Source organism: Echinops telfairi, unplaced genomic scaffold (assembly GCF_000313985.2).
Source record: "Echinops telfairi isolate 266 unplaced genomic scaffold, ASM31398v2 ScPeMD7_7469;HRSCAF=8507_0, whole genome shotgun sequence".
Classification (NCBI taxonomy): Eukaryota; Metazoa; Chordata; class Mammalia; order Afrosoricida; family Tenrecidae; genus Echinops; species Echinops telfairi.
In genome coordinates this window covers 80,633,907-80,656,781 of record NW_022111372.1, presented here as the reverse complement: position 1 = coordinate 80,656,781, position 22,875 = coordinate 80,633,907, and the positions used below count along the sequence as shown (strand labels likewise).

Genomic DNA, 22,875 nt, shown 5'->3' with positions numbered 1-22,875 from the left:
GCTGTAAAAAAAGACTTCCTAAATCAGAATATAGGTAAATCAGGATAAACCATTACCAACAATGGACATTGCTCAAAATATAAGTGCGGTTTGTTTTGTCAGTTATGTTCTCTTAGTGAACTTGAGAAAGCCACTAGACTGCTAGAATAGTGGAAAGATGCCTAAAAATCAGGTAGCATGAGTTCTAGATTCAGATCAAGACTCAGTTTTCACATTTATAAAAACAATAACAGCTAGGGATGACACAGGGCTTCTAAGAACCATTTTATCTCCTTAGAGTCACGTAAGAAGTCATGCAATATGGGCTGTACCTTCCTGAAGTATCAAAGCATAGAAAAATGTCAAATCTGTCAGAATCCAGGTCTTTGAAATGTGGCTCCTCTCACAGTTCTTATTTTTACGTGCCTGTTCAGTTCAGAAGGCTGTGGAGAGCTGGGCGCTGAAGAAGGAGGACTGACAAGGGAACTGCGGAACTGAATCTTCAATCAGCTCCATAAGGTGGCACTCTGTCAACAAGGTGTTTCGCTGTGCAGGGGGATCCTGTGGGGGATCCTGGTAGTGGCAGTGTTTGCATGAAGGAGAGATCACATTCCTGAAGGCTGCCCGGAAGCGGTGAGACAGGAGGTTATAAATAATGGGGTTGACAGCTGAGCTCAGGTAGAAGAACACACCTAGCAGACAAGGAATCAAAAGAGATATACTAAGGAGAAATTGAGTGAAAGACACAATAGAGAGATTATACATATTTAACAAAGATCTAAAATGCCACTTTTGGAAGTGATAATATATACAAATCGCTAATTGAGAATACAAAATGCTCCGAACAGATCTACTACCTGTGCGCTTAAGAATCAAACACAGAAAGATTAAAGAGTCTTGTAAAAATTTAGTTGCCATGGGATCTCACTGAGATGTTTGGCAACTTCCTTTGATCCCCACTCTTTAATTAAAGAACATGTTTCCAAAGCGTTATCCAGGGATGGGTAAGTATCAGAGGAAGGCAAGATGTTTTTGTCTCATTGGAATTTTACTTAAAACTATCATTTGAAACTGCAAGTAATGAAGGAATAATAAATCAGAGAAGGCTATTGAGAATCCTTGATATGCTAAATATCTCTTCAAAGAAATATTTCCAATGTCTTTTCTCTAATTAGCCTTTCCTGTAGATAACTTCTCTCACCTCATATTTTTACCTTACTGAATAATATTATTTCTCTATTTATTTTCTCCACTTAGCTCATTTCCATTTACCTCTTTGGTACATATTCTTCATTTATTAACATATGTTATTTTTTTTTTCCCTTCAAAGTCTGGCATTAGCATAAAGTTGGGAATTGGAGGACCTATCTTCTTATTTAGGCTTAACTTTTTCTGTAGATTTAGACACACACTGTAAGTTGAGTTTCCTTATTTGTAAAGTTTGCTGTCAGTGATGAAAAACTTTCAAGACCCAAAAAAGTCCAGTAATGTTCTGGCTGTCACAGGGTTCATCGTATTGAATCACCTTCTGTGATGTGTCATTTGAAAGTTGAGAGTTTAGACTTTGTTCTCCAAGCACTGGAAATAGCATTGTCAAGACCAGACATATTCTGAAATTCAACAAGTAATAATATGAAAATGCAAAGCAATTTCTTACAGGAATAAAATGTGTAACACCCACAGTCAGGCTGTGGAAATGCACACAAGGACCATGATAATCAGGGACAATTTAGTAGGGGTGAGGGAACATCAACTAGGCCTTACAGTGTGTGACAAATTGTTGAGAAAAAGAGAGGAAGGCTCTGTTAGTAAAAAGCATAACATGTGCAGTTGTGGATAGGCAGAAATGGTTACATTATGTTGGATAATTGTAGAAAGTGTATGAATCTTTGATTATCCATTTAGACACGTGTATGGTCTCTGGAGATGGGCATCATGCTTGGCATGGGAGAAGATGAGAGAAAAAGAAAGATCCTCCCTGAGACGGTTCAACCACGTGGCTGCATGATAGTTTTGAACGTAACAATGACTATAAGGCTGGCACTGAACAGAGCAATACTTCCTCTGTTGTCCATAGGGGAATTTGGGTTTGGAATGAATTCCATAGCACCGAACAGCAGCAACATGGTCTATGAGTGGAGATGCTATAATTTGAATATCAAAAGGCAAGTTGGAGCACTTTATATAGGGCTAGAAGATTTTCACTCCATTTGGTTTACAATGAGGAGTAGGGATTCCCTCTTAATAGGATAATCCCATTACAAAAGCCAACATTTTGAAATGTTATAATGGAAGCACTGATATATCTGGAGAGGTGTGGTCAACTAGCCAAGGGTCATGGGGTCTTGTAGTGTCTTCCAATTTCTTCAACTCTCTTATTTTAATCAGATTAACAACCAAACTAAGCTAAAGACTGTAAATACTTTTCAGTTTGAGTGATATATGTTTGAAATTGATATGAAGGACTAATATCCAGATGTAAACTACGCACACAAAATAGAGGGTGGCAGAAAAAAATATAGTACATGTTATGTACAATGCACATATGTATGCGATTGTTTTTTTACTTTGTGGACATCAGGACCTCAACCTGCACAAATTAATCTTCTCTTTCCTCTTTGGCCCTGTCTTTGATTTTGCCTAAATTGTCCACATATTCAGTCAATGCTCAGAAAATGGACAAAAACCTACCGCTGATGATCATGCTGACTAAGAAACTGGGACCTGTATGACCATTCTCTGCTGTTTTAGCTGACAGAACACTGAACTAGAAATAAAGCATCTTATCCATGAGCTTTGTTTCTTCTGATTTCCAGGTAAGTTTCTTCTTTTTGGACCTGTTGCTTTAATGGCAAAATGTTGCGATAATATCTACTTAACAACTTCGTGGTGATCATTATAGAAATATATGTAGCATTATACTGCTTAAAATAACTCTTTAATACTGATTTTTTATTTTGTTATTATCAATCAACAATTTGCATAGATCTGATATTATTGTTGTTTGACACACGAGGAATCATTGATATGAAAGGTGCATGCATTCCAGATCACTGAAAATATTAATCAGCCTCAGCCCAAATCCTCTGACTTTATGACCTTTCCACCACTTGATATGTATTCTATAATAAGTGCTATGGTATATAAGAAGCCTAAAAGTAGGTCGTTTGTGATACTCCTTGATGCCTCTTCAGTTGGCTTTTATAGGAATCTAACATTTGTCAAAGGTCATATGGGATTTGTACGACATAAATATTTAATAAATAAAAGTCAATTCAATCACATGTCCATTGAAAGAATAAAACAAAGGAATTATTCTGTGATAGTTAGGTTTCATGTCAATTTGGCTGGACGAGGATTCTCAATAGTTTGGCAGTACAGGTCGCCTCCATGATGTAGCACAATATAATGTAAGCAATTCCATGACGGGATCTGATGCAGGCAGCAAAGCAATTATAAGGGAATTAGGGAGCTACCTTATTCAGGTCAGCCCTGATGCAATTGAAAGGTGGTTTCTTTGGGGGTGTGGACTACTCCTATTTAAGCAGATTCTGTATAAAGGCTTCTTTCTCTTCTTGCTGATCTAGATCCTGTATCTGTCTCATCGGCCTCTGGTCTTTTGGATTTGAAAAAAGGGTCAACCATATTGCCTGCTGACCCTGGGAGCTATCAGCAACTAGCCATATTGCCTGCTGACCTTGGATTCATTCAATTCTGCATCCAGGACCCTGACCTGGTGACCTTGGATTCATCTGACTCTGTCTCCACCAGCCTACAGTTCTCTTGCATCCTGGATCATCTTCTTGCTTCCCCTGGCAGCTACAAGAGTAAAAGAAAAAAAAATAGAAAGAAAAAAAAAAGCCTCCATCTTAACCTCTCTGACCCACAGGCTTGAATTAGACTGGACTCCCCTGCTTCTACCACCCTGTGAGCCCCTAGAGAACCCAGCCTAACACCTATAACCATTCCCTGCTATAATCATTATGCATGTAATTGAGATCACTTGTGAGATAGGCTCTAAAATAATGATTTGGTATATCTTTTGGATTTATTAATGTGTTAATAAATTTTTAAATAAATTAAAATGAAATGTCTTCAATATAACATAATGGGCTCCATATGATAAATTGATATACTCAGGAAGAACCTACTGCTCTAAGCAAGGTGAAGTAACAGTGCTCATCTGAAATTTACTATGCAGTCAAACCAGCTGAGTTTTTACCTGACACCACGTGGATGAGATTGAATACAGCAGCGAGGGATTCAGTCCATTCCTCTACAAAGCTGAAGAAGAGCCGATCAATGTGGAATGGAGTCCAACAGATAGCAAACACTAAGACCAATATAACTGGAAAGGATAATGGATGTCAGAGAAAAATGCTGGTCAAAGCAAGGACAGGTATCCGATGCCCACTCTGAATCCACTCATTGCTTCTAAAGAACCTCAAAAAACAAAGCAAAGCTCAGACTCATTGCCATCAAGTCGATGCTGACCCATCGAGACCCAATAGGCCCTGCAGTGAATTTCCAGGACTGTAACTCTTTATGGGAATAGAAAACCTTATCTATCTCCTGAGAAGTGGCTGGTAGTTTCAAACTGCTGACTTTGCAGTTAGCAGACCAACACATGACCACTGCATTATCAAGACTCCTGTAAAGAGCCTAATTATAGAGTATTTTAATGTAAGGAAAATGTTACAGGATCTGTTTTCCTAACGATTGTATAAGGCTTCTTATACAATGTAAGCTTCTTTTAAAAAGTCTGAAATAATACTGAATTGGTTTTAAATACTGAAAATATTCTATTGTAGAAAATAAAGTATATTGCAGGTAACTGTTGAGACAACATAAACCAGTCATGTAAATAAAATGATTTGGCTTAAGTAGCTGGTATTCTTTGAAGTCATAGATTAATAACAAACTTACATGGATTAAACTTGCTACTCAAAAGATAATTCAAAATGTCTCTGACTTCAATCATTTAAAGTTGTGTATGGGATAATGGAGGAGATCCGGTATCTTTTGATTGGATGGAAATTTGTCTTTTATGTTATACATTGCCAGATAACAGAGCTCCTTCTAATTTCTCTCTCATCTCAATATACAGATTGGTGCTACTATAGTTTATCTTTGGGTCATTAAATCTGCACAAATTTAAATATGTACTATTCCTCTTCTGAAGTTGTATTTCCTTTTTAAAAGATGAATATTAAGAATAAAAAGATAAACTTTGGTGACTTCAGTTTTATTGTCCTTTCCACTATATCACGCAGTTATAGTGAGCATTTCAGATGCATATTAGTCTGGAGGAGACTTTCTTCCAAACCATAGTTTGGAGTTGGAAAGCATATTACTAGCTTCCTTTCCCACATCAATATCACTCCTAGAATTGTGGTGGATCACGTGAGTTAGTGCCTGGATATTTCTTTTAACCATCTTTATCTATTCAAAAACTGTACTTTTTAATATAAAGTTATATAATGTCAGAAGGTAAAGCACTGCTTAAAGGTACTCTTCCCAGATGTTCTTAATCTGGACTTAAAGGACTCCAGGGAGGCTATTTAGGGGCTTCAGGGGACTCATAATTACCCTGAAATGGAATGCAACATATTTGTACATGTGTATTTGTACAATTGAATTTTATACTCCACAGCATTCATCTGGTTTTCAAAGGAACCCATAACATAGGCTAGTTTAAGACCCACCTGCTCCTTTAACAAAGGGAAAAGTAATGCTCAGAATCACAGGAGGTGGAGTGAATGACTGTGGTAGTTACATAATCTGGCATCAATTTGGGATTTGAGAGGATTAAGAGTGAAGGGGTGGAGTCTAGTCTGTCAATTGGGTCTTAGCCAATGAGGCCTCTGTGTGGGCATGGCCTTCTCCTGAGGATTCTGGGAACTCCTGTTTTTCCTCCTTGGAGGTGGGAGACACTTACTTCTCTCTCTCTCTGTTTTCTCCCTGCAAGATATCCCTGTGGAGAAGACACATGGAGCGAGGCTTAGGGAGCCAGAGAAGCCATGTGGAAAGCCCTGCCAGTGCTGAGATGCTTACAACGCCACTGGATCTGTAAGATTCCCAACCTACTGGCCTGTGATCTTCCTGCATTCAGGGTCATTGCATGTGTTTCCGGAGTCTGAAGAGGACTTTATAGATAGGTATCAGACATATTGACTCATATCGGATTTATGAACTTAATCTAGACTGGGCTGATATATTTTCTCAACATTCAATTGCTCTTGACTATAAACCTCTTTCTTATACCCATATCAGTGAGCATGAATTTGTTTCTCTAGTCTACCTGGTCTAGCACAATTACCAAATACCACAAGGAGTGTATTGCAATCTGTGCCTTTAGCATGTTTTAAAAATTAAATACAAAATCAAAACAACCAGTCTTATAGAAACTTAAAGCAAACCAAGAGAAACCTGACCATGTTGTTACGTTTTAGGGCCATTCTGATCCTGAGCCCCAGTAGCACTTCTCTCAGTATCAAGAGCGATGCCAATTCCATTGCTTTTACTATCAAGACAAAATGGAGAACTTACACAGCATGTTGGTAACTGATTTTCTGGCGGGTCTCTGGATATTTGCAGTCATTTCATCTGCCTCAAGGAATTGATCTTTTTTCAGCTAGAAGGTAAGTGGAAAGAGCAGGTAAATATAATAAGTACCCCTTTTATCCTCTTATAACCGGAGAAGTGATAACTGGAACATTCACTTTGAAGACAGAAAAGTCATACTTAGAAATATGTGAGAATCATCAAAAGTTTAACAGTAAATTGGAAGTAAAGTTGGATCTGGACCCAGGTCACTTACTTCAGTGGGATTTGTAATATTATTGTTTTTCATATACAGTTTCTGGAGAACACTAGTAGTATGGTATTTGTTTTATGGAAAAAATGTGAAATATTGAAATAAAGACACCATGTAGAAATATTAAAATATTTTAAATTATGCAACAGCTATTATACAACAATCTCTTTGATATATGGTTGCTGAGTAGCAATAGAAAACAAAAGGAGATGAGATGTTATTCCTGCCTCTTGAAGGTTACAGTCATTATTGTGGGTCTTCTAGGAGCTTTCGATATTCTACCAATCATTGTGAATCTCCAAGTTGGGACAGGCTTCTTTTACTGAATCATACCTTTTCATAGATCTGTATGGTGGACTACCAATTACCAGGTTGAGAAGCACCATTTGGGAGATGTTGCTTTTATTAATAAGAGTGCATGTTCTGAATTTACAGATTTATTTATATAATACATATATTCAAAGACATGATAATTCTTGATGTAACATCAGTCCAACAAACACACACACACACACACACACACAAATTAACATTTTTGAAGCCTGTTACTGATTCAGAAATTGCATTGGATAGACAGCATCAGCTCTACCTTCTTAGCTCTGTGTCTCACTTTATTTTCAGCTATTAATTTATACAAATTTCTAAATTTATTATTCTAGTTTTAAATATGAGAAAAATTCAGACCCACAAATTACAGGATAATACAAAAAAGGTAAGAAATATCTTTACAAAATTAAGGTCATGAGGGCCTTCCAAAGGAAACTGCATATGGACCCATCTGGCTAAGAGCAGCCTTTAAAAGATTTCAGGTGTGGAAATTCAAAGCGGCCATTCTTCTCTGTCTTACAGTCACTGTGTGTTAGAATCAATTAGATGGCAGCAAGATTGTCTTTTTGGTACGGGAGGCTGTGCAATACATACAAATATGACAAGTTGGATACAGCAAAGCCAGAATACAGTTGGAAAAGAGTGGAAGATAAAAAAGAAAATTGTAAAAGCACATATGTTGAAGATATGAGGGCAATTTGGAGTGTTGAATATATAATACTTCTTAGTGATTTTCATCCATCATTTGAAGATCTAAATTTTCTTCTTCTAATTATGCAATAAACATTTCAGAACACATTGTAGTATACAGAGGTCAATAGATAGTTCATACGGGCTAATATTTGACTTATGGGCTAGATCTTTACTGTGCTGGGATATTTCTCAATATACAATTGCCCTTTTATATAAATGTTTCATAGGTGAGGTTGACTAGAAGCTTCTTTAGACAAAAAATTTCTAACTTTTAAGAGTTTCTGTGCACAGGTGGAGAACTGTGCCATCTTATAACAAGACTGGAACATTTTCATTTTAATACAAGAGTTTAAACTCTGATAGATCCATTTTGGGCTTCAGAACATTTGAATGTCTATTTATAGCACCAAGCTCATTCAGTCTCTTATGGCTTGTAGTGACCTCAGAGGACAGAGTGGAACTTGCCCTGTGGGTTTCTCAGTTTGTAAATTGTTTGGGGGCAGAAAGTCCAATCTTTCTCCTTCATAGGAGCTGATGGGCTCAAATAGTTGATCTGATGGTGAGCAGCTGAACACATAACCCACTGCACCATCAGGACTACTGATTTGGGGCCCTTTAAAATACATCAAATTGGAACTGCCTACTATTCGGTTCTTAATAAAGATGAAGTGATGCTTGGGGAAAATTCCAAGTCCATGTCATTTTGCACTGTCCAAATATGTCTTTGGATCAAAGGAAACCATGTGAAGTGTGAATTGACGTAAATCTGTAATACAATACAAACTACGTTCAGTAATGCCAGCACATATAGCTTCTGTCTCAGGCTGGCTAACTAACACGACATCAAAATACCCTGATTTTTTTATGGGGGGACAGAATGCAGAATGGTATATGGCACATGTTCTGTATCTCAAAAACTAGAGTTAATAGAGGAAAATGTCATTTTTGGAACCAGAAGATCAAATATACCCAGAAATAAGTCTAACATTTGAGGCACCAAAATGTGTATTGGCTAGTGTACTACCAATATGTTTTTTCGATACACCCTTTCAACAATTTTTACATGTCTGATTTGGTGCCATTGATGACATTCTTTTAAGTTGCTCAACCACATAACTATCTCTTTCCAAATTATTTTACCACCGTTATTTTAAATGTATAGAGTACTCTGTGTTAGTCTGGGTTGATGAGAGAAACAAATTCATGGACACTCATATGTGTATAAGAAATTGCTTTATATAAAAGGGCAATTGTATATTGAGAAATATCCCAGCCCAGTAAAGATCTAGCCCATCAGTCGAATATTAGCCCATATGTCTAATACTAGTTCATACATTCCTCTTTAAACTCATGGAGTCTTGAAATAATACTGAATGTGGGAAGATCGCAGGGCAGTGGGTGGCAAGTCTTGTGGATCTAGTGGTGGCAGAAGCATCTCAGAGCCAGTGTGTGTCTCCATGTGGCTTCTCCAGTTCCAGGGCTCAAGCATAGCTCCATGTGTCTTCTCAGCAGGAACATGAAGCAGAGAATTTGTCTACCCTCCAGAGAGCTATTCATCTCCTTTGTTATCTCCTTCTTGCCTCCAAATGAGGTCCTCAAGCTGCAACCTGATTAACAGGCTAGACTCTAACTCTTTGCAAGTAGACAGGAGGTTATGTAACTACCATATACTCTAAACTTCTCATCCACACTTTTGAGTTGCTATTATCAATTTAATTTAATTAACATTGATGATTCAATTTAATCTCTTTAACAGAACACAATATTTAAAAATGTACTTTACTAACTAGGCTATTTTTGAGTACAAAGAAGACTTCAGAGATTAATTTGTGACCACTCTCTAGTTTTTGAAATCTCAATCACAATATAGTGAACTAGGGGGTAGAAATACTGAGAAACAATATCAATTCAATTAAATGGGTTGTCTCTTGATATCATGAGCCTAAACTTCCCAACCAAAATCATGTCCCATGGTGTATTTGGTTGTACACAGACTGAATATCTGTGTATTGTAATAATAAACAGTTATATAACACTTGCCATTTCAATATTTAGTATATTCTCTCCTTTTAATCTTACTTGCTCAGCTCCAGTCTTACTCCTGGAATTCTCTGGGGGCCATTTTAGCCCATTCGCCTCTCCCCAATACTCACTGCCCTCGAGTTGGTGCGGACTCATCCCGATCCTAGAGGACAGGATAAAACTGCCGCCGTGAATGTCTGAGACTGAGCTTTTTAGAGGAGCAGAAGGCCCCATCTTTCTCCAAAGGAATCACTCACTGGTGGCTTTGAACAGCCAACCTTGCAGTTTGTAGCCCAGTCAGTAGTGGGGTTGTTGTTATCATTGTTAGGTGCTGTTGAGTCTCTTCCAACTAATAGCAGTCCTATTAAGATCATGCAATACTCCCCAGTTCTGTGTCATCCGCACAATCGTAGTTGGTTGTTTGTCTGGATAGTCTTGATTCCGTGGCAGTCATTGTGCCAATAGTCTCATGAACAGTCTCCTTGTCACTGACCAAGCATGATGTCACGCTCCAGAGTTTGGTCCCTCCTGATAAAATGTCCAAGATACGTGACACCAAGTTTTGTCAACCTCATTTCTAAGAATCATTGTAATTTTATTTCTTCTAAGACAGATTATTTTTTTAACCGCTGGCAGCCCATGGCATATTCAATGCTATTCAGTAATTCAAAATCATCAGCTATCCTTATTCAAGGTCGAATTTTCTCATCCATAAAATTCAATTGAAAATACCAGGGTCTGGGCCAGACACACCTTAACTCTCAAAGTAACACATTATCTTTCTTACACTTAAAAGAGGTCTTTTTGCAGCAGACCTAACCAATTAAATAATTATTTGAATTCTTCACTACTTCTTCCATGGACATTCATTGTGGATCCCAGTAAAATGAAATCCCTGACAATTTTAATTTTTTTGTTATGAGGCTATTTATTGGTTCAGTTGTGAGGGTTTATTTTTCTTTATGTTGAGATGTAATCCAGGCTGAAAACTGTAGTCTCTGATCTTCATAAGTGACTGTTTCAAGTCCTCTTCCTTTTCAGAAAGGATGGTTGTAGCATTTTCACATCACAATATGTTAATGTGCCTTCTTCCAAACCTGGTGCCAATTTATTTATATAGTCAAATTTCTTGGATTAGTTGCTCGACATACAGAGTGAATAAGTATGGTGGCGTTGTACCACCTTGACACACATCTTTTCTGATTTTATCCCTTTGTTCTGTTCTAATGACTGCCTCATGGTTTATATACTGGTTCTTCCTGATTATAGCTAAGTAGTGACACAACTTCTCTTTGCAAAAGTTTAGTTTGGGAGGATGTCCAGTAAGATAAAGGTATCTTTAAGGACTCATAATAAATGCTCACCAAATATGTGGGGACTTCAAAAAGTTCATGGAAATGGCGAATTAAAAGATGATCATTTTCTGGGACAAAATTAATGTTCTCTGTTATCTAGAAGGCGGTATTTTATAGATTTGTCATGTTTTCTTCTCTAGCATTTATTCACCTCTTCTTTTACCATCATGGCTTTTGTGGCACAAGGGGTTAAGTATCAGGCTGCTACTGAAAAATCAGTGGTCTAAACACATCAGTCACTCCACAGAAGAAAAAAGAAGTTGTTGGCTTCAGGAGCCCTGGAGCTGTAGTGCTTATGCCTTGGGTTGCTAACCAAACTACCAGTCTCTCAAAGGAGAAAGATAGTTTTCTATTCCCATAAAGAGTGACAGTTTCAGAAATCCACTTGAGGAAGTTACACCTTGCCCTATAGGGTCACCATGGGTCAGAATTGATGTGATGGTAGTGAGTTTTGAGAATTTACTTCAGTGTGATGTACAGCCTCAGATGTCCCGTGGAGCAGTATTACTCTGTCATATGGGGTCACTGTGAGGTGGAATGGGTTTCTGGTTTGGGCAGTCTCTTTGATCATAACTTGCTTTCCCCTTAGGACATTTATTTACTCCTTCTACATTCTTACTCATTAGTTTGGATGGGAATGACCCCAACCCAAGTTCCTTGAATAATTTAAACCAATTTGGTCCTTCTATCCTCCAGTCACATTGATTCGATAGTTAGGACCAATGGGAATCATACATTTATCTTTCCAGAAATGTAAGCTTCAATTATCTATTCTTGGGACTGCCACATGGGAACCTATTTTGTTCTCTGCACGTGAGATATAGAATTACAATTATTGCAGATATTCCTTTTTTATCACCACGGGGAAAGAATTTGGAGCCATGGGGGGACCGTTGTGTGGGGTTTGAAATGAAAATACACACCACTGGGCAAAGAGCAGAGCAAACCGCTCCATGCTGACATTCTGTGCGGGACTGGGTTAATCTTAATCCACAGTCAACTCTTCATCCGGGGTTTTAAAGTTTGTTCTGGCATTCAAGTTGAACCCTGTTGGCTTGGTGTTCCCTCATTAGCAATATGGAAGTCTTGTCTGGTTGATGGAGGGATAATATGGAAGGGAAATGTAACTCATTCTGTATGGTTCAGGGGCAGATTAGGACCAATGTATTGAATGGCAAAGAGAGAGATTTCCATAAAAGCTAAAAAAAAGAAATTAGTGCTGTTAATATACAACAGTGGAAAAAACTGTTTCAAGATGCAGTTAGCTTCTGATATAGATGATATTTGAAGATACGATTTTAGAGAAGTTTTTAAAATTAAGTAATTAGTAAAGAAAGTCATTAAAAGTTGCCCCTGCAGTTCAACAAATCCACATCTTGTATTTATAACAAAATCATAACCTCTTTGAACAGGAAACTCTATGGACCTGAAACATTGGTTTGAGGTAAAAAGCATAGCCATTTATCTCCTGAATATCTTAATGCTCCCAACATATGCCTGTGTCTTAACCAAGTGAGAGACTACCACTCTTACGATCTTGGACCCTGAAGAGCGCCCTGGAATTAGGGAAAGAAGAGAGGAAAATATCGTGTTATCATTTAAAAATAGGTAGGGGGAAACAAAGTGATCTCATGCTATTTCAATATAGTAAAACAATGTCCAATGTCAAGGTGCCTCTGGACAGGTAGACAGCCCTTTCAGAGGGATGAGGGAGACTGATGGAAAAACATGTCAGGAGAAGAGAAAGGGAGCAAACCCTTCTGGGGAGCACAAATACGTGTCTGCTGGTAGGAAAAGTAGGAGGACTGACCTACAGTTGGGGGAAAGAATGCCTAAAAATGCTTTGAAGACCCTAGGTGGGAAGTGTCCCTGGTGGTATACACGGAATGGACCACATTGATCTTGGCTTCTAGGTGCATCCTGGGGACCCAGGTCAGGTGCTGTGGAATGCTGGGACATTGATTCCTGGATCTTCAAGGTGCAGAGTATGCTCCAAAGTTTGCACCAGTGAGATCCGACATAGAATCCACTGGGTGAACTGGACTCTACCTCACACACACTCATAACCTGAGAACTTAAGACAGAAAATTCATGGAGTCTGAGGAATCCGAAGACAGTTGTATCAAGATCGTTGACCTGTTGGTCTTGCTACATCAATGCCTTATATGTTGTAATAAGATATATAGTATTCCAGCAAACCTATGACTGTCATTCTCAGTGAATATTCTTGTAAACTTTCCCAATTGTTTGTGTAAATAGCCACAAAATGATTGCTTCTGTACAAATTAATTATTCAGGTAATGAGATATGGAGTTAGCCTATATTGGCTCAATATCCCTCTCCCAACAGAAATTCCAAAACTTAATACCAGGGGTTGAAGGACAGTATTAACAGAAGATCTTTATACCCAAGGGGATGATCTATGAGACTCTTTACCATAAATTAACAAAGAGGTTTTGAAAGGGAGCCAAAAGTAGATTGAGAAAATAAAACAACAACAACAAAAACCCTCAAAACATAGATCCAGGAATGGATCTTGGGTTCACACTAAATTCTAGCTCCAACTTAAGAACAATTAGTTTTTGCAACATGTCCCTGCATGATACTTGTCTTCAGGAAGGAAGCACAGAAGATATGGGTGCATAGAAAAGTGTGGTAAAGAAATTAGATGGTGCCTGGCTATCAGACAAAATAGCAAGCGGGGCTTTAAAGGCTTGTTTCCAAACAAGCAGCCCTTTAAGTGAGATGTCAACTAAGTCCACATGGAAGAAGCACACCAACAACTGTGACTAAAAGATTATAAATCATAAAATCCAAATTCGAAGAAGAGAATAGTATCAGAACCTAAATTGTCAGAATCTGGTTTGCAGAAGGCTATGGATGACAGTGGGAGCCCAAGATACATTTGTGGGGTCTGCATAAGAAATAAGTCTCCAGTGATCTTCCTCTATCCATAACAGAGGGATGGGAAGAAGCTGGTTACCAGGCAGAGGGCATTGGAGAGATGACTATAGGAGATAAAAATGATAAGCTTGACTTGAATGGCTAAAACCTTGTCCGTTGATTCCCTCCTCTGACTCATGTTAGGCTTGATCTGATTTTCAACATTTTCTATATATTTCTGTTTATTCATCTTGGGGTTATTGGGACACCCTCTTGAATTTTTGCTATATACTTTCCTGTTTTACAGTATCTGTAACCCAGGATTGATGAAACTATAGACACACAAGTACAATAAATGTTTCTAGGGTGGACAGTGGTGATGGTGGGGTTAAAATGAGGCTGCTTTCAATGAGTTTAGGGAGGAAATAATGTTTTGAAATTGATTATGGTAGCAATTGCACAATACTGCTTCATGTGACTGAACTATGAAGTGCTATGATATCTGTACTAATTCCCAATAAAATGGTTTTGAAGAAAATTTAATAAATAAATAAAATAAAACAGTAAAGCAGAGAGAGTGCTTATCTTAGTGTCTGGCACATGATAAATATTCATGAACAGTTTTGCACTATGATTCCGGTATTGCCCTTGAGTTCACCAGCAAGGCATAATAAGAACTAAATTTTATGAAATAATGAGTTTTCTTCTTTATTCCTATCTGTGCGGTCACTCAGAATCATTGTTTATTTCAATTAGTACATCCTTTCTAGATGTTCTCTTTCTCTTTGGGTTACTCATTTGCATTTAGCATCTGTGCTAATACAAAAGAAGCCAGGTTTCTGAGAAATAAATAATTGGCGATAAATGAATAATTGGTATCTGTTTAGAATAGTGTATTGAACTATCAGCCATAATGACTCATCTCCTATTAAATTTCCTAAACCTTCTCATTACTTCATGTTATTTTTTTAATATTTGTGGCTATGATAAGATACAGTTATGTCATTATTTGACTTCAGTCCATAATTAAGAATCCATTGCCCACTCACAGCCATTGAGTTGATTTTTATTCATTGCAATCATATAGGACAAAGTAGGACAACTTCCTACAACTTCTGAGGTTGTAAATATCTATGGGTATAGACAGTCTCATTTTTCTTCTGTCTAGCAGTTTGTGTGTTTGAACAGCCAATCTGTGGTTAGCAGCTCAACATGCACCCACGACAGCACCAACACTCAACATTCACTGGCATCAAGTCAATTTCAACCATGCCTCCAACGTCCTGAATTAAAAACAATCAAAGAATATTAGGATCAGTTGGTCCATATGGAGGTTGCTTTATATTTTCTCAATAGGATTTCTCTTCTGAAAGGCAAAATTTCCTTAAAACAAATAGTTCACACAAGTTTTAGAGAGTAGGTTTCCTGAACGGTTATAGTTTGCATTGAAAAGAAAACCATGTGTTTGTTAATCCCTGACCACTTTTTATTTTCCTTTGCTTATATAGTTACCCAACTAGCTGGCTAAAAGAAGAGTGAAAAATGAAATATTTACCCATATTTTACATTGTTTTCCCCAGAATTTGAAGCGGCTGATAGAATCTAAACAATTTACTTAGTAAGAAAATAAGAGATGAATTTTTTAAAATACTTTTATTGGGGGCTCTTACATCTCTTATCACAATCCATACATTCCTCCAGTGTGTTGAGCACATTTGCACATATGCCGCCATTATCATTTTCAAAGTATTCTCTTCCCACTCGAGCCCCTGATATCAGCTCCCCATTCCTTCCCCCTCACTCCCCTGCCCACCCTCCTTCATGAATGCTTGAAAAATTATAGATTATTGTTTTCCATATCTTACATTGTCCTCCATCACCCCTCATCCACTTTTCCATTACTCATCCCTCCTGGGAGAGGGTTCCAGATTGATCCTTATGATCCATTCCCTGTTTCTCCCCCCACCCACCTAGTCCTCCTGGTATCTCTACTCTCCTTGTTGGCCCTTAGGGGTTGATCTATCCTGGATTTCCTATGTTGCGGGCTCTTATCTGTAGCAGTGTACATGCTCTCTTCTAATCTGATTTGTAAGGTAGAATTGAGATCATGATAGTGGGGTGAAGGAAGCACCAAAGAGCTAGAGGAAAGTTGTGTGTTTAATCGGTGATATACTGCACCCTGATTGGCTCTTCTCTTCTCTGTGACCCTTCTGTGAGGGGATGTTCAATTGTCTACAGATGGGCATTGGGTCTCCACTCCATGCCCCACCTCATTCACATTGGGCATGGTTTTATTCTGGGTCTTAGATGCCTGATACCTGATCTCATTGACACCTCATGATCACACAGGCTGGTGTGCTTCTTCCATGTGGCCTTTGTTGCTTCTGAGCTAGATGGCTGTTTGTTTATCTTCAAGCCTTTAAGACCCAAGACAATATATCTTTTGATATATGAGCACTACCAGCTTTCTTCACCACATTTACTTATGCACCCATTTTGTCTTCAGTGATCACATCAGGAAGGTGAGCATCATAGAATGCCGAATTGTTAGAACAAAGAATTCTTGTGTTAAGAGAGTACTTGAGTTGAGGCCCAATGTCCATCTGCAACCTTAATTCTTAACATACAGATATGAGTATGTAGTTCTATTCCCCTCTCATTATATATATATATATATATTTACATGCTTATGTTTAGGCCTCTATAAATGTCTTTTGACTCCTGGCCCTTTCCTCTATTTCTTTTTCACTTCCCTCTTGTCCCACCATCATGTTCAGCCTTCATTCGGTTTTAGTGCTACTCCATTGCCCTTGATTGAGGCCCACTAGGCATCCTACGACCTCCCTTCCATTAATTTTAGTTCACTTGTTGTTCCCTTGTCCCTGGGTTGCCCCCCCTCCCCCATTTAATTTCTCCCACCTCCCATATCTCCCCAGAACCATTGGTCCCATTCTTTCCATCTCCGAATTATTTATCCTGCCTATCTTATTTAGATAGGCATACAGATACATTAATAAGTACAAAAACCAGGCAAAGCCAAATAAAACAACAAGGGAAGTCAAAACCAACAAAACAATAACAATAATATCAGAAAGCAAGAACAAAATAACAATAACAAAACGAAAGCCACTGACAAACATGGAAAAGCCTGTAAATAGTTCAAGGTCTGCTTGTTGGCCTTTACGAGTGTTTTCCAGTCAAGTCTGATGGGGTGTCACACTCTGTCTGCCAAGTCTATTTTGGGTATTCCCTGGGGGTTTCATCAGTCTGTTCCTCCTGCTGCTCTGCTGCATACTCTCGGTGCCTCATCCCAGCGTGATGGGGCCAGATCATGCACTTTTTCCAGACTGTGTCTCTAGTGCTGTCCCCCGAAGTGCTATGATTCAATGAGGAACGCCATGTCCTGTGGTTGGGCCAGCCCCACGGATCTCCCTATGAGTTGTCTGCTCTGAGCAGGAACATTGTCCTTGGGGCTCGGTGGGTCAGGAGGGCCAGTGATGGCTTATTTTTTATTGAATTAATTGATCTTCCTTCATATATTTAGCATAGATATTCTACCAGTAATTATTCCCACACACCCAAAATTTTAATTTTGAAATTCTGATTGCAGAAAGAGAAAAACATTGTGATGATTATGTAGGAAGTACAAGAACCTCCACACCCAACCCTCTTATCTATGTATATATAATTCAGAATGAAAGATCAACTTAATCACTTGTTAACACTGACTAAAATCATTATAAACCCCAAACCCATGGCAGTAGCCACTCATAGGGACCCTATGTAGAGTTTCAAAGGCTATAAATTTTGACAGGAGTAGACAGCCCTATCCTTCCTCCTTAGAGTGGCTGATGAGTTTGAATGCTACACTTGTGGTTAGCAACTCAATGTCTAACCACAATTCCACTCAAAAAGGAATTTTTTGAGTTGGCCATAGATCTTGTGCCAACTCATAGTGACCCTGCAGGACAAGGTAAAATGTCCCCCATGGGTTTCAGAGACTGTAACTCTTTATGGGAGTAGAAATCCTCATCTGAGTGTCAAGTAGCTAGTGGTTTCAAACTGCAAACCTCGAGGTTAGCAGCACAATGAGTGACCCTCCTCCATCAGGGTTCCTACAATCTCAGTTGGACATCTCAAATCATTCAACCAACTTTTTATATAGTTGGAAGAGACGTGAAATCAAATATCAAGCTATACTAGTTTGGTGTAATATCTCTACAACAAAACCTATATCAAAAGTAAATAAATAAATTTGTCTAACCCACTGTATGAATTCTGTTGCAATTCTTATAGTCATCCTTAGCAACTCATATTAAGAGCAGGCCAGAGCCTTCCCAAAGTGTCCTCACAGAAGTGCAGAAACTTGCCCAGGAATTGTCTCTTCTGCTGAGCAGCTCATTGGAGTCTGGTGTGAATGAAGAAGCGGCGCTGAATGCTCAGCTTTGGAAGGGTTCCTCATTCTTCCCTAGTCTTGTGATTGCAGCGGTTTGGGGATCGATGTCTTCTCAAGGCAATGGGTCACAGGGTCAACTCTACCCTGAGACTCACCAAGAGAGTCACTTAGCAAACAAGAGTTCGTTAGATTTCTTCAAAATATCTTAGCTTTAAAATGCCCCCTGAGGCATTGTTTCCAAGTTTCTTATTTCAAAGGTAGACAAACATGCCAAAAATTCTGGTAGTAATTTAACCCAATTTTCTAATTCACTTAGTGTATTGTCTAGTAGATAAAAGAAAAATTAATTAATTAATTAAAATTAAAAATTAATTAATTAAAAAATCAAGTATAAAACATATGCAGTGTGATATCTGCAATAAAGGAAGATCACTGGGAGCTATGAGTACTAGTACGTAGCTGGGAAATCAGGGAGTACTTTACTGAGAAAATGATATTGGAGTCTGATTTAAAGGGGAAATAAGAGAAGAAGGAACTTTGGTGACATCGTGGGTTATATGTCAGGTTGCTAACCACCAGGTCACCAGCTCTGACTAGACGACAGTGAGTTTGGTTTTGGGAGAGTTTGGAAGGCAAAGTCATCGTGGTGGTGGTGACACTAGAAACATTCCAGGCAATGGGTAGAGCATAAGCAAAGGTCCTGACGGCCGTGCCACAGAATGGGTCATACTGCTCCTGATGCCCAGCCTAGAGATGTCAAATTCTTCTAAACACATGATTCCTATCCTATCTAGAGCCCTGGGTAATACTTTTACTTTAAGTTAACAGGATGTTGTAAGTTGTATTACATACGCAAAGCAAACTAGAGTGGTTGCCAAGCTCCTTTCTGAGCCGTTACTTAGCTTCTGATACAACGTAGTTATATGGATTCATGACAACAAAACAAATGAAACTCACAGAATTCTTTTTGGGAGAGATGTGACTCGAAGTCAGATGTTTCCCCACTAGTTGACCTAGAGTTACTGATTGTTTAGCATTAGGCAAGATGATATTCAGAAATTTGGGGTGGGCTGTTGTCAGAGAACTCATGATATTTAGAATGATGAAAAAGTGTTATGCCCTCAGTGAGATGGGCAAGGCATTCTAAAGAAATGGCACTGAGGTAGCCTGGGGTGACATGTACCTCTGTGAAGACAGAGACTGGCCATCCCTTCAGGAGGAGACTGGCACAGTTCCCAGCCTGATTAGATTTACTCGGGTGTCTGTCCAGACATCTGTCTCTCTTAGAATTCGTTCTTTCTGCCTAGCCATTATGATTCCCCTCAGAAACACGAAGCATTTTCAAATGACCACCTGTGGGGCATTCATGTTTCTCAGCGGTGGAGTGAGATAGGAGTAAAATAAGTTGAGATGATGCTTGGTGTCAGAGTTGTTTCTGACCCTGTACATGAGGGTGCAGGTAGGACTGCTTGCTCACTTTGCTACTGGCTCTCTCCTCTGCGCCTCCCCCCACCTCCATTTTTAAAAGAAATCATGGATTGTTAGAACTAGAAGGCGCTGATGTGACCTTTTCATGTTTTAATTGGTAAAGCTCAGGTCAGGAGCAAGTGAGTGGCTTTTTTAATTACATTATTATAGGTCAGGAACAGGCCTAGGGCTATAAACTATTGCATGGTTGTTTACTATACAAGCTACCTCCTTAAATGGGTATCAAACTAGCACTGTCAGCACTGGCATCTCTCTGAATTTGGATTCAGAATGTGTCAGGAGACAGAGACATTAGGGAGACTCACTACCACTCTCCTTTAAAAGTTTCCCTCGACTACTTTAGACCAAGAAAAGGGGGTGGGTGGGGGTCAGTTTATTACCACAAGCATAGGAAAAAGAACCTCTAAGTATAAGATATTTTGAAAACTGAGTGATGATTTTCTATTAATCTCTGGATATTGTATTCATATTCTCCTCTTCTGTCTCATTTGATCTGCTCCCCTCAGCAGCCCTTAATTTTCACCTGTTTAGGGAAGAATTAGAGTTGATCTCAGTTGGAACATAGTAGTTTTGTGTTTTAAACCGACATTAACCAGAGATATTAAAACAGCCATAAAGAAGTGTCTGACTTTAAAACTACATATCTGCTGTGGACTACTAACTGGGCAGTAATACTTTTTATTGTATTCTAATTGCATTGGAGCACAAGAAAATGCCCATGTAAACAGTAGGTAGGGGCAGGTAAGAAAGTTCAGGGTATAGAACAACTTCTCAAGGTGTGATTACTTGCCCCAGATTGCCTACTGTGCTTATTTAAAATGCAGATGCTCAGCCCCACTTACTGGGAAGTGGTGTTTGCATTTTGGGATACAGGAATAACTTTTCCCTCAATGTCTCAATTTTCCCATCTGTACTCGTCAGATTTTCTCTATGCTCCTTCTACTTCTCAATTTTTTCCTACACTAAGTAAGTCACTGCTCTGAATTTGGAGCCAGTGTAAAGAGGAGAGACAATAATCCCCCGGCTAGCAGGAATACTCACTCTGAGCCCCATGAGGTAGTACAGGACGCTGATGACAGTCATGGGCAGGATGTAGAAGAGAAAGGAGGTGACCTGGATGATGAAGTTGTATATCCACAAGGGCTTGATGACTGTACAGGTGGCCGAGCCCGGGACCAAGGACCCATTGGGGAAGTACTGGAACTTGATACCATGGATGCTGGTGTTAGGCACAGAGAAGAGGACAGAGAAGCCCCAGACCACGGCCAGGATCCTGAGTGCCCGCCGCCGAGTGCTCTCCAGCTTGGCCCGGAACGGGTGGAGAATAGCCACATAGCGCTCCACACTGACCGTGGTGACACTGAGGATGGAAGCAAAGCACACTGTCTCAAAGAGAGCAGTCTTGAAGTAGCAGCCCACGGGTCCAAAGAGGAAGGGGTAGTTATGCCACATCTCATAGACCTCCAGGGGCATTCCGAGGAGCAAGACCAAGAGGTCTGAGACAGCCAGACTGAAGAGGTAGTAGTTGGTGGGTGTCTTCATAGCCTGGTGCCGCAGAATCACCACGCATACCAGGAGATTACCAACGACCCCGACCGCAAAAATCAGCGCATACACCACAGTCACGGGGAGGAAGAGGGGACTGCGCCGGGGTCCGCAGAGGAAGGTCAGGTAGTCCTCTGTGCTGTTCAGGTGGTTCTTGAGTGAATCTTCCAGCTCTTTCTGTTGGAACCATGAACCATTCTCGTGGTTTTCCATCAGTGAATCTCAAGTCTGGAGACTTGGGTCGCCCTTGGTACGAGGAGGCTCTGCCTTGCGCCTAGGCAGAAAGGAAGGAGAAAGCAGTTAGACACAGACTGTGGACGAGGCTGGGAGAGAGTGAGCCTTCAGCATGAAGGTTGGGCTGCACAGATGCTGAGCCCTTTTGAAGAGCCCTCAAGACAGAAGCCCCGCCCCTGCACGGGATGTGAACCAATGAGCGCGTGTTAGACTGCACAGCATGAAGAGGCCCTGCTGTCCTGTGGGTGTGCTGGCTCTGTGAGCAGGGAGCTGAGCCAGAGAAGCAGGCGTTTCTCTGGATTGGAGGGAGATGCTAAAACAGCTCCTACAGACAGTGTGGATCTGAATCTTAAGTAAGGGGTGGAAACCCTGAGCTGTACCTTTTGCAAACTTGTGGAAATCTGGGTGGAAATGTAAATCAAGGTTACAAAGTCGTGGGTAGAAGCGTACATCTCTATTGATCCATGTCCCTTGCACAGCATGACAAAAATGGAACATCAGTAGATTTCTCATGTTATTTTGTTCCATCGGGGATTCCGGTCTCTCTGGGGAAAGCCCAATCAAAGTGACTTTTTGGTTTTGATTTCATCGATAGACTCCAAAGCTTGAAAGAGTATTGCACTTCAGCTAGTCCAGCCTGTCACCAGCCTGCGCGTCAGTCTCTCGTTTCCACTGACGGGAAATACTAAAATCAAGTCAGGTTCACAAGCAGAGAAACCCCGGGAGACCTTCGGAGAGTTAAGCAACCTCTCGGTGACGTCCCTTTTCTTTATCTGTAAATTAGGGACTCATGAAGCCAGTTTTATTCAACAAACCTGTTTTCAAGACTAACGAGGTGCCAGCCACTACTCTACACTTTGGGGAGACACCAGCGAATAAGCAAGAAAGAATGCCTGCCTCCATCAGCCTTTTCTTACTGTAGAGAACTCTGCAGACTAGTAACCTAAGAACAGATATCAGATCATTGGTGCAGTGAAGCACGAGCGTGAATGCTAAGGGGCTCTGCAGAGACAAGGCTAGAGGTGTTCTTTTATCAAGGACGACCAAAGAGGGCTTGCTATGGGTTAAGTTGTGCTCCCAACCTAAGTATGTGTTATAAATCCTAACCCTTATGTTGATCAAAAAGAGGCCATGGT

The 22,875-nt window shown here is 39.7% G+C and overlaps 1 protein-coding gene across 1 annotated transcript; it reads right to left on the bottom strand.

Annotated features, from left to right (window-relative positions):
• Positions 1–414: 414 nt before the first annotated feature.
• Positions 415–21,718, bottom strand: NMUR2 (neuromedin U receptor 2). The gene is made up of 4 exons (XM_004697099.2): positions 21,002–21,718; positions 6,529–6,613; positions 4,202–4,327; positions 415–671 (listed from the first exon to the last, which is right to left on the bottom strand). Exons 1-4 carry the CDS (start codon positions 21,716–21,718, stop codon positions 415–417), a joined length of 1,185 nt encoding a protein of 394 aa, XP_004697156.2.
• Positions 21,719–22,875: the final 1,157 nt, after the last annotated feature.